Source organism: Rhipicephalus sanguineus, chromosome 4, assembly GCF_013339695.2.
Source record: "Rhipicephalus sanguineus isolate Rsan-2018 chromosome 4, BIME_Rsan_1.4, whole genome shotgun sequence".
Taxonomy (NCBI): Eukaryota; Metazoa; Arthropoda; class Arachnida; order Ixodida; family Ixodidae; genus Rhipicephalus; species Rhipicephalus sanguineus.
The window spans coordinates 175,179,742-175,195,336 of record NC_051179.1 but is presented as its reverse complement, the minus strand read 5'-3'; the positions used below and the strand labels follow the sequence as shown (position 1 = coordinate 175,195,336).

Here is a 15,595-nt window from a genome sequence, read left to right as displayed (position 1 = left end):
AGTGGCGCAAGGCCGGAACCATCAGCGGAGCTAGTGTTCGACCTAGCTAAGTGTTGCTAGTATTGCCAAGCTTTTGCTGAGAGGCTAAGTTTTGGCTAGTAGTACTAAGTATGCCTCGACTTGGCTAGACATGTCACGTGACTACCTGTTACGTGTTGTTGTGATTTTAATCCCGTGACTAGCTGTTACGTGGTTTTTGGTGGGAACATGTCACGTGGCGAGCTGTTACGTGGTTTATGGCGGGGACATGTCACGTGACTAGCTATTACGCGACGTTGCGTGATTTTAGTCACGTGACAAAAATTTTATGTGATTTTTAGTCACGTGACTAGATGTTGCGTGATGTTGCGTGATTTTTAGTCACGCGAGTAGTTACATGATGTTACATGATTCTAGTCACGTGGCTAGTTACGCCATGTTACGTGATCTCAGTCACTTGAGTGGTACGTGCTTTTAGTCACATGACTGGATGTTTGATGACGTTACGTGATTTGGGTCACGTGACAAGTTACACATGATGCTTCACACTAGTGGTGCCAAGCCTGAAGGGAGTGCGGAGCTGGGCGGATTCACTTGTTTCTCTTTATTTTTTCTATTTCTTTCTTCCTCTCTTTCTTCTTCTTTCATGTTTCTGTTTATTCTTTTTTTTGTGCCTGTTTATTTCTATTTTGTTTCTTCCTCTCTCTATATATTTCTTTGTCTTTCTCGCTCTATTTTTGTCCCTCTTGCCCTTCTTTTTTCTATCTCTCTTTCTGCGTATGCTGTGCTTTTCTCTCCCCCCTCTTTTCTCTCCTCCTCACCCTCTCTTCCCTTTCCCGCCACCATGTTATAATATACCACACAAGTTCAAGATGAATCCCAACCAACTGGCCCAACTTGCCGTCTTGCTATACAAGTCCATGCCATGCTCTGCTAGCTTGCCTGAATAGCCGAGTGGTTAGGACGCTCGCCTTCGGATCGTGAGTGGCGGGTTCAAATCCTGTCGCCTCACCAGAAATTTTTTTTTCGCCATGATTTTCTATTTCTTCATATCTTTCTTTCTGTCTCTCTGCTTTAATTCTCTCTCCCTCTGCACCCGTTCTCTCCTCTCGCCCATGAGGGTTATTACAGGCCACGCCGGAGGCATCGGCGCACGTGTGGTGGGAGCGAAGCAGAAGTTGAAAAGGACGACGCAAGCGCGTACCGGTTTATGACGATGATAATTACTGTTCGTGCTACCCGAAGCAACGAAAAGCTTAAAGGGGTACTGACACAAAAATTGTCGCCTCGCGTTCTTTTTTTTTTTTTGTGCTGCAATGTGTAGTCATAACACGGCACATCGTTTTCTGCAGCGCGCGACCGATAATTAATTACAGGCGCCTCATTACCGATCAGTCTCAATTTCGGTTTGAGAGAGCTGCAAAAACGACAAGCCGCCGGGTGCAACTATCACCACCTAGAGTGTGCAACGCTCGACCACGCCAGAGCACAAAATTGTGACCCAATTCTAGACGGTCTGCAGCCCAGAGAGAACAAGGCAATCAAGAAGCCCCTTCGAACAGGTAACGGGAAAGCAGTGTCGCCAAACACAAAACTTTCACGGACTCGCGAGCAGCCGCCGAAAAGTAGTCTGCTGGCGCAAGTGCGGCAAAAGAGAAATGGCAACTTTGACGTCATCATAACTTGTTGTATCGGCTGCAGCGTGGTGACGTCGGGGAAGTAGGGGGGTCACTGTCGAGCTACTTTCAAAGGTGTCGATGTCGCGAGGTGCGGCGTATAGCGCTGGATCGCGCACGCGAAATTCAAAATTCGCATAAAATACCTTCCAGGCTATATTCGCTGTTGACATTTTGCAGATGATATACGCATGTGCCGCGAAATTTTGTGTCAGTGTCCCTTTAAGTGGGTATGGCAGGATAAACGGGTCATCTTGGTTTAAGCTTCATATCTCAATAGCATTTCCATATTGTGAAATTTTACGTGCTCAATAAGAAAGCTTTTTGCCTTCATTCGGTGCAATTTGACCCTGTAGCTTTTGTTACCATTTTGTATTTAAGTACAAAATTTTACACTGGGGTGTAAAATTAAATTTGCCTTTTCTCTGAAACGAAAAACCAGTATGACCGCGAAATTTGTCAAGCTAATTCCACATGGCAGTGACATTAACCCCTAGCTGTAAAAACGGGCTCCTAGACTTATTTCACACACACGAAAAGTTTTGTCCCCACACGTCACGTACAGTAACAGATAATTATTTACGTAGTTCTTAGTCACGTGACTACATGTTACGAGATTTTTGTCACGTGACTAGTCATCACATGATGCCTCACACTAGTGCTGCCAAGCGTGAAGGGAGTACGGACGTATTTGTTTCTGTTTATTTTCAATTTCTTTCCAATAAATAATATTTTTCTCAATTATAACTCACAGAGTTGTTCAAAGTTATAGGTTCAAACTATTCAGAAGGGATTTTTGTATAATCTGAGACAATTTCAGCGCAATTGGTTGGATAGTTTTCCCAGAAAAGGTACGTCAAGTTTAGAAAAATTTCAAAAACTGATAGTGAGAAAAACGCACCTTAACGTTTAAAAACGCGCGGAAAGTGCTCACGACGTAAACCAATGACTACGCTACAAAAGCATTACTCCTGGAAAAATTTGCAATCAACACTTATGAAAATGGAAGGAAACGAATATATTTAACCGATCTAGCCATATTTATTATAAAAAATACGCAGAAAGAATGATGAATAAGCACATGTCAACAAACCATCTCATCCGTCAGGAGCCGCGGTTTTTGGAGCCACTTCTAAATGCCTTTGAGGGCTCGTAGGCGCTTGCCAGTGCTCCCCAGATGGAGTGTTATTTGTTAGTAATGAAATAAAAAAATCGCTTTCTTGGTCGATCTACCCTACCATACCCCCTTAAAGAGATCCGCTCTTCAGAAAAAGAAAAACAAAAATTGTCTTGCGATGCGCGACTGTCGCCTCCCAGAAAACCCTCGACTACAAGCGAGTTTCTTGTGCCAAACGGTTCGTTACGGCGAAGCTTACTTAAACATTTTAGGCAGGAGGTGACTTATATGAAGCCGCCAATTAAGCACCACACTTAGTCAAAACAGGCGTAAATGGCTCCTCAAGTTTATGTGTTTAGAGTTTAAAACACTCTTTGCAATCAGTAATACATCAGCACAATTTAGGCAAAATGAGTATTAAATTGTTTCCTAAAGTTTCATTGTACATTCTGCCACACTGCCTTCTTTAGCTATGCCCCCAACTCGCCAAACGCAGCACTCCTACTAGAACGAGAAAAGGCGGCGCTGCACGCAAATTGCAGGTGCTCGCACAGCGGCCTCAGAGGCACAAGAGGCACGCCTTGTGCGACGCGGTCGCGCGCACCAGGAGAAGGGGACGGTGGTCGTCTGACGACGGGCGAGAAACGCGCCGCCGCCGCCGCCGAGGAAAGGGGGCGGACGCGAGAACGTTGCGGAACGCAGCACCGCTCTCACAAAGGACGCCGGCACGGCTACACGGTGCGAGAGGAGACGAGAAACGGCGAGAGATTACACTGCCGCCGACACAAGAAGGGACTGCGGAGGTCTCGGGCCCACCATTTGGGGCGCGGGGGCGGGGGGGGGGGGGGGGGGGAGGAAATGCTGTTGATTTCCTCTCTAAACGATGCGACCGCAAAGCACGAAATTGCACGCTGCTTCACAGTGGCAGCCGAACATACGGGGATGCAAAGGAAAATGGATATTAGCGTAGGAGAAAGAAAAATCACCATACAAGTGAACAAGTGCGCTCTGTCCTCTTGTGTCGGTCTGCTAGGCCGTTTCTTCTTCCCCGTAATGCGCTATACCATTTCAAGTACATACAAGTGAAGCCGAGAGTCAGCATACAAGAAAACAGTTGATGGAGATAAAAATTGCGAAAACAAACATCTTGTATCCTGCTAGCACTATTAATATCGTCAGATTCTCTTTCTTATTTCCATCACATGTTGTCAGAGGCATCCGATCACACTGATCTAACGAAATCGCTTGCGAAAGCGCGCTGACTAATAGTAAACGAAGCGAATTCGATGCGATATCTAAGCCCTTTTCGACGCTGTATCCGCCTTCCGGCAGTGCAGTGAACCGAGAGATACGGGTCACTGTGGTGGTGGAAAGCGGAGTGATCCACGCACAACTACACATTCTAAGGAAAAAGAAGATTACGGGTGCCTTTCTGCCACGCGACAAGTTTCCTTTCCCGAAAACTGTGCGCTCGCCAATTTCCTACCAAGAGTGCCACGTCAAGCATCTAGCATGCACACCCGTTCGTGACCGAAAAGTAGCAGACGAGAGGCGATAGGAAAGCACGCGAGATAGACGATCACTGACGTCCGAGCAAGACAGAATTTTAGGTGAAGTTGGTGGCTTAAACGGATGAAAAAAAAAAAAAAATCCTTGAACAGGGGTTGTAGCAGGATAAAACGTTTCGAGAAGCGAGCTTGTCTTCGTTGCTTCCTTGACGAAGACTTGTCGAAATGCTGGCTTTGGCGGCATTCAAGGATTATTACATCGATCGCCGTTGTGCACGTGGTAGATAGACTCTTCAAGTGCACCCTTTCTTTTCAGAGTGTATCACGTACAGCCGCTGTTCTCGCTTTCTACTGCACAGGCACAGTAGAAAGCAACAGTTCTACAGAACACGTGTAACTCTGACGCAATAATAACGGCAAGAATTAAGAAGACAAAAAACAAAGGACAGCGGTTTGTACTAATGTCGGGTAGGCGACCAGTACAGTTGTCTACGCGGTGCGGGCCAGACGGCCGTCGACAATTGCAATCCCCTGTTTCGGCGAGACAACGGCGAGTGCACGCAAGAAAAACAAGGGGCAATCGCTGCTGGCTTGGCAGCCTCTTGTCGTAGCGAGCAGGTGAGTGCGCCATTTTCGTCGCCAGTGATTAATGCCTGGAGAGGAGAAACCGGAGGTGCATTCGTAGGCGACGAGAGTGTCGTCGTCTCTGTTGCCGCAGAATCGTACGTAGCGATATCGAGTGTTGCAGGCAGCCCTGCGCACTGTAATCTGCTTAAGGAAGGAGCAAACAGCTGCCAAGCTTCGAAGCAGCGACCTACGAGAGACACCATCTAGAATTCTTCGGAGGATGCAAGAAGTGCGCAATTTTGTTTTTTTTTAGATACAATAGCGCAAAATCCAAGCACAGCCTCCAGTCCACTTGCGTCACATCATCAAACAAATGCGAGCGCATTTTCGTGTGCCATAAAACGCATTTTCCCAGTGTGAGGAAGCTCTTAGAACGAATAAACAGTTATTTTCTTTCTCACTGGTAACGAATGAAACACAAAAATATAGTTTTGCTTTTCTGTTCCAAGCCGTAAAATTCTCCTTCATAGGTTTTTTTTTCCTTGAGTCTTCGGCGCCGTTACAACGCAGCAGTGATCTTCGATTTCAATAAAAATCAGACCACGATGACAAATGCTTGCTAACTGCGTAGTTTCAATCGGAACACGTTGCTGGTAAATCAATGCCGGCACAATTTTTCTTCGCGGAAACGAACTGTTCAGACGCGATGACTGATGCACTGAACGTTCTTCGTAATCTCAGCACGTGGCCCTGTCACGTGACGTCACCGCTGAAATGCCCGAAACGCGAACACGATGACCATTCAACAGAGTCTTCATTTCGAGTCACAAGTGATGCGGGATGTCTCAATTAACACACATCTCTCCAGACGTGTGAGAGGACCTTTTCTTAGTTGCTCCAGACTCCCATAAATGACTGGACAATGTTCAATTGAAATTCAATTCGCTTTATTTGACTATTCTTACATGAGGCTGTGAAATAAAAGAAACCACCATTTCGGCAGCAAGTCACAGGGGTAATATTACCTCTGTGACTCAGTGACTTAATAGGGGATGTATATACATCCCCTATTGAGCGATTTATGCTGATCGTGAGAAACAGATAAAAGTACACACACTTACCTGTGAGCAGCTCTCAGTGGGCAGTCTCAGTGAAAGGCTTGGATAGCAACAATGACACAAAAATAGCAGCACACAATTGATGCAGGAAAATGCGATATCGCCGGAGTCGCGAATATCCGCACTATAAGCGGTACCGCACTATAACCAAAACAACATTTTTGAAAGGTTGCACGTGTACAAAACATGACCAACAGGCAGGCGCGCGATTCCGACTATCGCGGCATGCGACTGGGGCGTAAGTTTGCATCTGCTTACATTTGAAAATGTTGAACTGTTAGCGTCCGCGGACCTGCGGTGCCGACATAACGAACGCGGAAAAAATGCGCCGTCACGGGAAGTCGCCGCGGTAACACACTGCGCGTCCGCGATGTCGAAAACGGTGGCGACCACAAACCACCACTCGTGTTTCACACGCACGCCCGCGTTTTCGTAAAAGATGTAAGTCACCCCTTCTAAATGCAACAATTGCAAAATGTTTCATTGACTCGGCACCAAACCGCAACTTCTGTAGTCCGCGGCCGCCGACATGGCAGCTAGCGCTCGTTAGGCCTAGCGTGCGCGTTGCAACTTGGCATGCCACCGCGAGAAGCTTGCCCTAGGCAACACGGAGATAGGGAGTAAAAGAGATCGCACTCGCGAGCTAAACCGAGGGCATCACGCGTGAAACGAAGTTTCGGTTCGCGATCGGGAGAACAGCCGCGGCAACTATCCTGAAAAAGACTTTCAAGCTTGTAAGTCCGCCTGTTGGTGGCAAAGGCGAAAGCTCAATCGCGTCTCAAAGCATTGTTACTTGCGGGGGAATCGAGGTTGCACGCGCGATATCTGCGCTCTACGACGAAGCAACGACGAAGCGCGCATGTCAAGCGGCCGAAGGGGGCAAAGGCTTCTCCGTCGGCCGCGCAACCGCTCCCCCTCCTCACACCACGCACCTGCGCCGGGCTGCTGTCCCCCACAGCCATCCCTTTTTTTTTTCTCCCCCCCGCTCCTTGTTCGTTCGTTCCGCGTCCCCTCCTCCTTTGTAATGCCGTCGCCGCTCTCTCATCTCCGCTGAGAAGCACGCTCGCACCCTCGCATCTCTGAGAATGTTCCGGCAGCCGCATTATAACCGGTCTTTCATCTCGGGGTTTTGCACAATAAGCGGTATGCGTATACATGGAGTTCTATGGGAGAGTAAACGGGAGTCAGAAAAAACCGCATTATAGCCGGTACTGCACTGTAAGCGGTTACGTTATAAGTGGTCTGAGCTGTACCAAAAAATGCTTCACAACACTGAAGGCAGTAGTGTAGCCTATGCCTATCTGCGTTTTTAAAATCTAGCGCCTTCGCAGTTCTTTTAAAAAACAACTGTGCATGCGCTTGAAAGTTATCTTCTAACTAAAAGTAGTTATCGTGACATTGCGCTAATTTTTTAGGAAGCCAAATCGAATCATGGTTAAATTGGCGCCCGCGATTATTTTCTATATTATTTAGTAGAGAGTAAGCGACTGACCAGATGTGAAGAGCCGTGTTATCGCTACCTCGTGAAGCTCAAGTGGCTAAGCCCAACTCAGCGGGCTGTTAAGCGGTCAGATATCATTGCAAGCGGCGTCTGTCTTATCCATCACCCGCTCTTTTGCAAATTGTCGATTTGTAAAGCGATCTCCGCGCATTGCGACTACGGCACGCGCTAATGATTATTTCGAGAAAAGAGACGATCTTCTGCTCTGCCGCTCGTTGTCTTTAAAACTAATTTCTACGTCATCGTGAAATCAGGTCTTCCTGGCAAGCAATGAGGCCATGTGGCAAAGCCAAAACAGCGCGAGCACAGCGACGACGTGGGAAGGACGCGGAGAGGGGGTACTGACGTTTTAAAAGCTGGTAATAACTGCGCGGCTGCGCCTTCTCTTGCATTAAACACGGCAGAGATAAGGTACCTGGATGCGCACATCTGAGGTTTTCGGTTTTGTTCGCGGTGAACAGGGGTTTTTGCTTCCTATATATATTAGTTTTTTTTTTCTCCAATAGAAGTTCAGTTGTTAGCACGCGCTTGTCCTGTAGTTTTCTTCGTCCTGTCCCACGTTTTTACGCGCTGTTTTTCATCACGAATTACCAACTCGCCCAACAGTCTGTCCTTCTGGGATACTGACCTTGACCTCGAGAAGGTCGTGACTCTGCTTGAGCTCGGAGCGCTCCTTCTCGAGCTTCTCGACCTTGGCCTTGAGCTGCTCGACTTCCTCCTGAGAAAGAGAGAGGGAAAGGATGAGTCGACGTCACGCTGAGATTTCACTCGCGAATGTTCCACATACCATAACTTTTGTTCAAGTGGGTTCAGAACATCCATTCTTGTTTTGCTACATACTGTTCTCATTCCTCACTACTGGGATATGGTGGTTTATTTCGTAACTCTCTCAGTTTAGGAAATATCCTTGCCCCCTCCCCCCCCCCCAAGAAAAAAGAACAAACAAAGAAAGCACATGGGATTTTTTATATTTTAAAAGGTATATATTCTACTCGAAAAAATAAATGCATATTTCAAATCAGCAAACATATACACATAATTTAACAAAACACGTTGCTGGGCTAGTTGGTTCATAACCTTCAAAATACGATAGCGCGAAATAGGATAGCTCATGTCCTGTGCATCTGTGTTCCTTTGTAGTCCTGGTCGATTTCGCGCTATCCTATTTTGAAGATATACACATAAACTCAGCAAGTTACATCAAAATCAATCAAGATGTTAAAAAAAAAAAAAAAAAAAACTTGAGTGCAGGGTCCCCCCTTCAAGTTAAGCCTGGGTGTACTGTGAAAATTCAATCTCGAGAAGACTTGGGATTAATCCCATGCGAACTATACGCTCTACGCATAGCAGAACAATGCCGCGACGTAGTGCCTGAAGAAGGAAATGGCTGCTTCTGGCGAGAGGAAGTGAACGCAAGCTACGAGCCCTCTGCATGTCGGATCCCTTGCACACGGCAGCCACGGTCCAGGGACTTTAGTTTTAACCCGATGAAACATTACAATAATTGCAGCTTTACACAGACCGATTTACCCTCACGACGACGCAAGCTGCGACGCCCGCGCGTGCAGCCTTCGCATTCCCGTTTCACACGCACCGATTGCGACGACGATTTTCGCGCTTGCGGCCATGCAATGAAATACCGAATTGCTCTTCTCGCGGTTTTATTCGGACAAATTAGAATCTTTCTTTCTTAACCTTTCAACACATAACTCTGTCACCGAAAAGAAAGAGCAAGCCACCATAACAAATATAACAATAATCATTGTTATTCTCTTCCCGTCAATGTTGCGCGCACGCAGATATGTACCTAAAAAAACATTCTAAATATCACACGCGCGATTACGGCAAAGGCTCACTTGCTGCCCCTGCGACGCGCAATATGAAACCAACGCCGGACATGACATAAATTTGCACTAAACAATGGCGGTAGAAGGCGTGAGTGCCAAGCAGAATATGAGGCGCCCTCTAGGATGTAGTACGTAAAGGGTGTAGTGACAATAAACTGGGGCACTTCTGCTGGGGACTTGGAGCGTGCGTGTTGATTCCGCGGCCCTCAGGGCTTCAGCCTGCATCCTCGGCCGCCTCGGCTCGAACACGCCCACCACATGGTGTCAGAAGTGGGGTGCCAGGTTCGTGCCGTTCGACATGGCGAAGGACGCTCCAGTACCTGCCCTTGCTGCCGCCAGTCTCCGGAGACCGGCCCCATTCTCCTTCGACGATGCTGGTGAGTGGTTCCCTCGTTACAGAGCACGCAGCGCCGGACGAGACACGGGTTAGGACCCTCCTCTACTGCATGGGTCCACGGGCACGCATCGTCCTCAGTTCACTCACGTCCGTCGAAGACGCGTACAAGTCTTACGCGGAAGTCACCCGGCGTCTCACAAGCTCCTTCATGCACGTCGTAAACGAGGTGTACGAGAGCTCTCGGTTCCACAAGCGGACGCTGAAGCCAGGCGAAACCGTCGACAGTTTCTTAACGACCCTTCGGAACATGGTACGCAAGTGTAACTATCTGTCACCAGCCGTTGAAGAGCGCCTTGTTCGCAACCGTTTCGTCGTGGGTTTGTTGGAGTCTCACGTCTCAGACAAGCTGTGCTGCACTCCAAGCCTCTCCCTGGACGATGCACTTGTGCAAGCCCGTCAGCACGAAGACGCCGAGCGCGAGAAGCAACGCCTGTCGCTCACCGCATGGCAACCGCCGACGGCAGCTCACGCGGACGCGGCGACTTCACGTAAACCCGCGCAGCGCGCACACAGACGAAACCACAGACGGGACTCTGGCGGCTTTGTGTCACGTGACCGACCCGATATAAGCAAGGCTTCGAAAATCGGCCAAGGTGGGTAGTGCCACTTTTGCGGTCACGAAAATCAACGACGGTCCGACTGCCCAGCTGCGAAAGCGGTCTCTAACCACTGCAAAAAGCGAGGCCACTTCGCGTCGGTATGTCGCTCAAAGAAGCGCCTCGGATCCGTGGAGCTCCAGTCCGTCACGGTGGTGGCTCAGAACGGGCGGTACGTCGAAGTTCGGGTCAACGGGCACCCTCTCGTCCTCAAATTGCACTCTCGTGGCGACGTTCCAGTGGTTCCGCGTACGTTTCGTGGCTGCCCAGCCGTCCTCGATAAGCCGCGTGGCGAGGAACGTTTCGGACCCGGGAAACAATCCCTGAAGCTTCTCGACACCTTCTCCGCGGCGCTGTCTTGGAGAGGTAGGCAGGTCAATGCGCGCATCTACGTCGTTGCGGGACAAGAGCAGCCCCTTCTCGTCTGTCCCGCCATCGTGGCCCTTGGTGTCGTCAAGTTTGTCGGTGCCGTCTCACCAGCTCTGCCGGACACACCACTTCGGGAACTCCCTCCAGCCCTTTTCACCGGCCTGGGAACGTTCCCAGAAGAGTACACGATCAGCATCATGCCTGATGCGGTACCGTATTTCCTCAGCACAGCACGGCGTATCCCGATACCCCTGCGAGACATCGTCAAAAAGTAGCTTGCCAAAATGGAGCAAGAGGGCGTGTCGACGAAGCGACGGACTGGTGCGCGGGCCTTGTCGTCCCGAAGCCAGCGGGGGGTAACCGCCTTTGCGCGGATTTGACCAAACTCAACTAAGTCGTTCTGCGTGAACGACACGTACTCCCAACCGTCGACCGAACCCTCGGATTGCTCGGCGATGCCTGTGTTTTTTCGAAGTTGGACGCAACTTCAGACTTCCACCAAGTACGCCTGGCACGCGACTCCCAGAAGTATACGACCTTCATCACTCCGTTTGGCAGATACTGCTGTTGCCGCCTCCCATTCGGCATAACGTCGGCCCCAAAATACTTCCAACGTCAGATGTGTCGCCTGCTGGAAGGGTTGACCGGTGTTGTTAACCTCATGTATGACATCCTGGTGTTTGGCCGCACCACAGAAGGGCATGACCAACGCCTCCAAGCAGTCCTCGGTCGCCTCCAACAAGCAGGGTCACCCTAAAAGCGGCCACGTGTAGTTTTGGCGTGTCCAGTGTACGATTCCTTGACGTCGTCGTCGGTACCAATGACATCGCTCCTGATGCAGACAAGGTAGCGGCCATTCAGCGCATGCCAGCTCCTCGGGACGTTCATGGTGTCCAACGTTTTCTCGGTATGCTCAACCATGTGGGTCGCTTCCTCCCGGGTCTCTCTCAGATGACTGCGCCGATCCGAAGTCTCCTGGTGAAGACTGCAGCCTGGATGTGGGGACCAGCGCAAGCCTCAGCATTTGAGAAGCTAAAGACCATGTTGTGCTCAGACATTGCCTCAACCCTGCACTCCTGACGTGTCTCCGCAGATGCCAGTTCCTTCAGGCTGGGTGCAGTGCTACTTCAAGACCGGCCATCAGGGGATCGCCGACCAGTCGCATACGCCTCTCGCGCAGTGACAGAAACGGAACGAAGGTACAGCCAGATTGAAAAAGAGGCATCGGCTGCCGCCTGGGCCATCAACCGGTACGACGAGTTCCTTCGGGGCCTTCGTTTCACACTGGAGACCGACCACAAGCCGTTGGTCAAGCTCACTGGAATTGCGGACCTCGACCTCATCCCACCCCGCATCGAGCGCTTTCGCATCCGCCTCCTCCAGTACCAGTTCGACGTCAAGTATGCGCCTGGGAAACAGTTGGCTACCGCAGATGCACTCTCGCGAGACCCGCTCGCCAACCTGGCGGCGACTCCAGCCGTCGACAAGGTGGAGCTGTACGTCCAAGAAGCACTCCGAGCTATCCCTCGCACATTTACGGTCCTCCTCGACGACTTCCGAGCTCACCAGGCTGCAGATTGGGAGTGCGCTCAGCTCAAGTCGTACTGCGAGCAAAGGTGGCCTCGGAAAGAGAATCTGCCTGTCAGCATGGCTCAGTTTTGGGCTCATCGTGCGGAACTCACTATTGGTGACGGCCTTCTCCTCTGCGGGGACGCCTACTGGTGCCCGCTTCTCTACGGAAGCACGTCCTGTCCCTCATCCACGATGGACACGTCGGAGTGAACCGTTGCCGCGCCATTGCCAGGGGGGTTGTCTGGTGGCCGACTATGGAGAGCCAGATAAAGACTATGGTGGAGAGCTGTCCCAACTGCGCCACCACGCGGGTCCAGCGAGCAGGGCCACTGCTTCCTAGAGTGACGTCCAGCCGCTCCTGGGAGCGAGTCGGGGTGGGCTTTTTCATCACGAAGGAGCAGACTACCTTCTCCTCGTCGATTACTACTTAAGGTACCCGAAAGTGCTGTCCCTCCGCACGGTAACGTCCACAGCGGTAATCTCTATCATCGAAAGTGTATTCGCAAGGCATGGGATCCCGGAGACCCTAGTCAGCGACAATGGGCCTCAATTTTCGTCAGCAGAGTTCCGCGCCTTCTCCCAGAGATACGGCTTCTCCCACGCCACCAGCAGTCCCACTTACCCGCAATCCAACGGCGAAGTCGAGCGGATGGTGCGGACCGTCAAGGAACTTTTCAAGGAGTCTCCAGACTGGCCTTTGGCCCTCTTGTCATACCGTAACGCACCTGGCGTGACCGGGTACAGCCCCGCTCAGCTGCGTATGGGGCGCAGCCTCAGGACTCACTTTCCAGTCCCACCAGCCCCGTTGCTGCCAGGATCCCCTCACACGCTGCCGACTTCCATAGGTGGGACACTGCCCAACGACGTCGCCAGCGTCAAGATTTTGACCGTCCCCTGGGACAATGGGGGAGGGTCTGCATTCGCGACACAGACTCGTGCTGGTACAATTCTTAGCCCAGCGCAGCGTCCCCAATCCTACGTGGTCCAGACAGATGCAGGTGCTCTCATACGCAAGCGGACACACCTGGTTCCGCAGCAGTCTCCATCATCAGGTGGTTGTGACCTCTGCAGCTCCAGTCCACTGTCATAAGGATCCCAAAGCCCGCCACAGACTTCAACTCGCCCAGAGTCTGTGTGCAGTAGTCTAACTCCTAGGGCGGTTACTCATCTACCAGTTGCGTCACCAGCGGTTGCCCCGGCTGCTCCCTCGAGACCGCCTGTGTCGATTGTGCGCACTCGGCCTGGACGTTGCGTTAGGCCACCGGTGCGGCTGAACTTGCAGAGCATGCCATCAGACAGTTGCCATTACGTTGCATACCTGAGAGTGAGATGTTGCTTTCCATTACTTTCCCAAAAGGGGGGATGTAGAGGGCGTGGGTGCCAAGCCGAATATGAGGCGCCCTCTAGGATGTAGTACATGTTGATTCCGCAGCTCTCAGGCTTCGGCCTGCATCCTCGGATCGAACACTCCCACCACAACATTCACTTAAATTACGAGAGAAATTCGGCACAATAGAAGGCGACAGTCTGAAAGATGATCCACGAAATACGCACTCGCTCAGCCGCGTCCACGGTTGCACATGTGAACCACTCATGCTAGAGTATACGTTGACGGCTGATTCTGCATAACCTACACTCATGCACTCAGAACCCAGCTTTATTAGCTTCCATTGAAATGCTGGCAAGCCACATGCGAACTTTGAAATATAACGAATAACAATTTTACTCTGTGCTGAGATGTCATTAAACATTTCCTGGACGTTCAAAGCCGCATTGCAGGCCGCACCGAAAGCTTCAAGTGGTTATCTGTATGGTGTGAAACTCCCGCTATAGTGAACAATTACTCCAATTGAAATGCATTCACTACGGCATACTGGGATACTCCTGCACGGGCAGGGAACACATGTCTACTCTGTTCTGAAACGACGAGTCGTGCTCTGTGTAATGCGATAGAAAACACTAATGATGCAATGGCGGTGGGCGGGGAATGCCGGAGCTACTTTATTTAAACAGAAAAAACAACCGAGCACGAGGATTTCTATATTTGAGGAGGCCACTATCATTGAAGATACGCCACCAAAATTACTCGCAGAATTTTTTAATGATATTCAAGAACATATTCAGCTGCAATATAATGCCGGATGCGAAAGTTGAATCTTCCGGCAAACTTTTTCTATGAGCTACTAATATTCAAATATTCGAGCCACACTATTGTTCATCACAAAAACAATCTTTTCAAAACGACAACAAACTTTAGAATTCTTGCGTGCAACGTGACACAGGAAGGCTCAACTGTGCACTGTGAAACTGTGCAGCCATTAACTTTTTTTTTTTTTCAATTCAGGAGCTTTATTGAAAAAGAATCACATAATTGGCACGACTGAAGCTCAAATTCCACCTTGTGGTAAATATTTTTTGTTTGAAGAATGTTTCCGAAAAATCCTCAATGCAAGCAATTAAACGGCAATATTTGCTCGCCACTTTCAGCACTACTATTTCTGTGGCGGCAGGCATACTAAGCCTATAGAGGCATATTAATTACGGCAGCTGTTATACAAATAAATATTATTACTCTTTTAATTTCAAAAACCAAATGGAAGAATTGAAGTCCTTCCTGCGAAAAGCTCATTGCCGCTTTGACATTTCTAGAAAGCGGTTGCCGGTAATTTATGCGGTCAGATGAAATTCATACCGTCATACTCTTACGAGACATCCCGAACGCTTCGCAGGTGTGCGGACTGCGTTTACCATGATAGCCATCATGGCGAACGTATATGTCAACGAACGCAGAACTACTACGACAACTGCAATCGTCAGAAAGTGACGTCATTCTGATCGCCTGCTATAGAATGGAAATTGCGCACTAGGACACTTCGGTTTCGCTGGCGAATTAGGTCCATTTTCGTAACTCCACAAACATTTGCAGCGGCCCGCTGTTTGCAAATCTCAAAGCGGCGATGGGTTCTTCGCAGGAATGACTTCAATTCTCCAATTTGACCCGACCGCCTGTCTTCTCTAACAGCTCATTATGTGAACTTCTATATTTAATGCTGTAATCGAAGTCTCTAGACGTCTAGAATGTCTACCGCCATAAAAAAAGTAATTATAAAGCGGGCCAGCAACAATCGCATATCGTTTACTTTTGAGTATTTTCAGACATTTCCTCAAACACCTTGTACAGCGGCACGTGAAACAAAAATTTGAGTGCACTCCACTGAGCGCTTAATGATTACAACGTGAAAATGTGACAAGACAATAATAAGAATTCGCAGTTTCGCCGCAACGGCGAATCAATGAATGCTATAGAAACAAACTGAAATGTTATACAGCAGACGTTTGAGACGTCTG

The 15,595-nt window shown here is 49.6% G+C and overlaps 1 protein-coding gene across 2 annotated transcripts in view; it reads right to left on the bottom strand.

The window, feature by feature from the left end:
- The window catches only part of LOC119390908 (unconventional myosin-XVIIIa), a 257,327-nt gene that overhangs the window by 114,508 nt on the left and 127,224 nt on the right, over nucleotides 1-15,595 (bottom strand). For both annotated transcript variants that reach the window (XM_037658613.2, XM_037658614.2), the window contains exon 20: nucleotides 8,095-8,184. In XM_037658613.2, coding sequence (XP_037514541.1) covers nucleotides 8,095-8,184 — 90 coding nt within the window. The remainder of the gene's footprint in view (nucleotides 1-8,094; nucleotides 8,185-15,595) is intronic.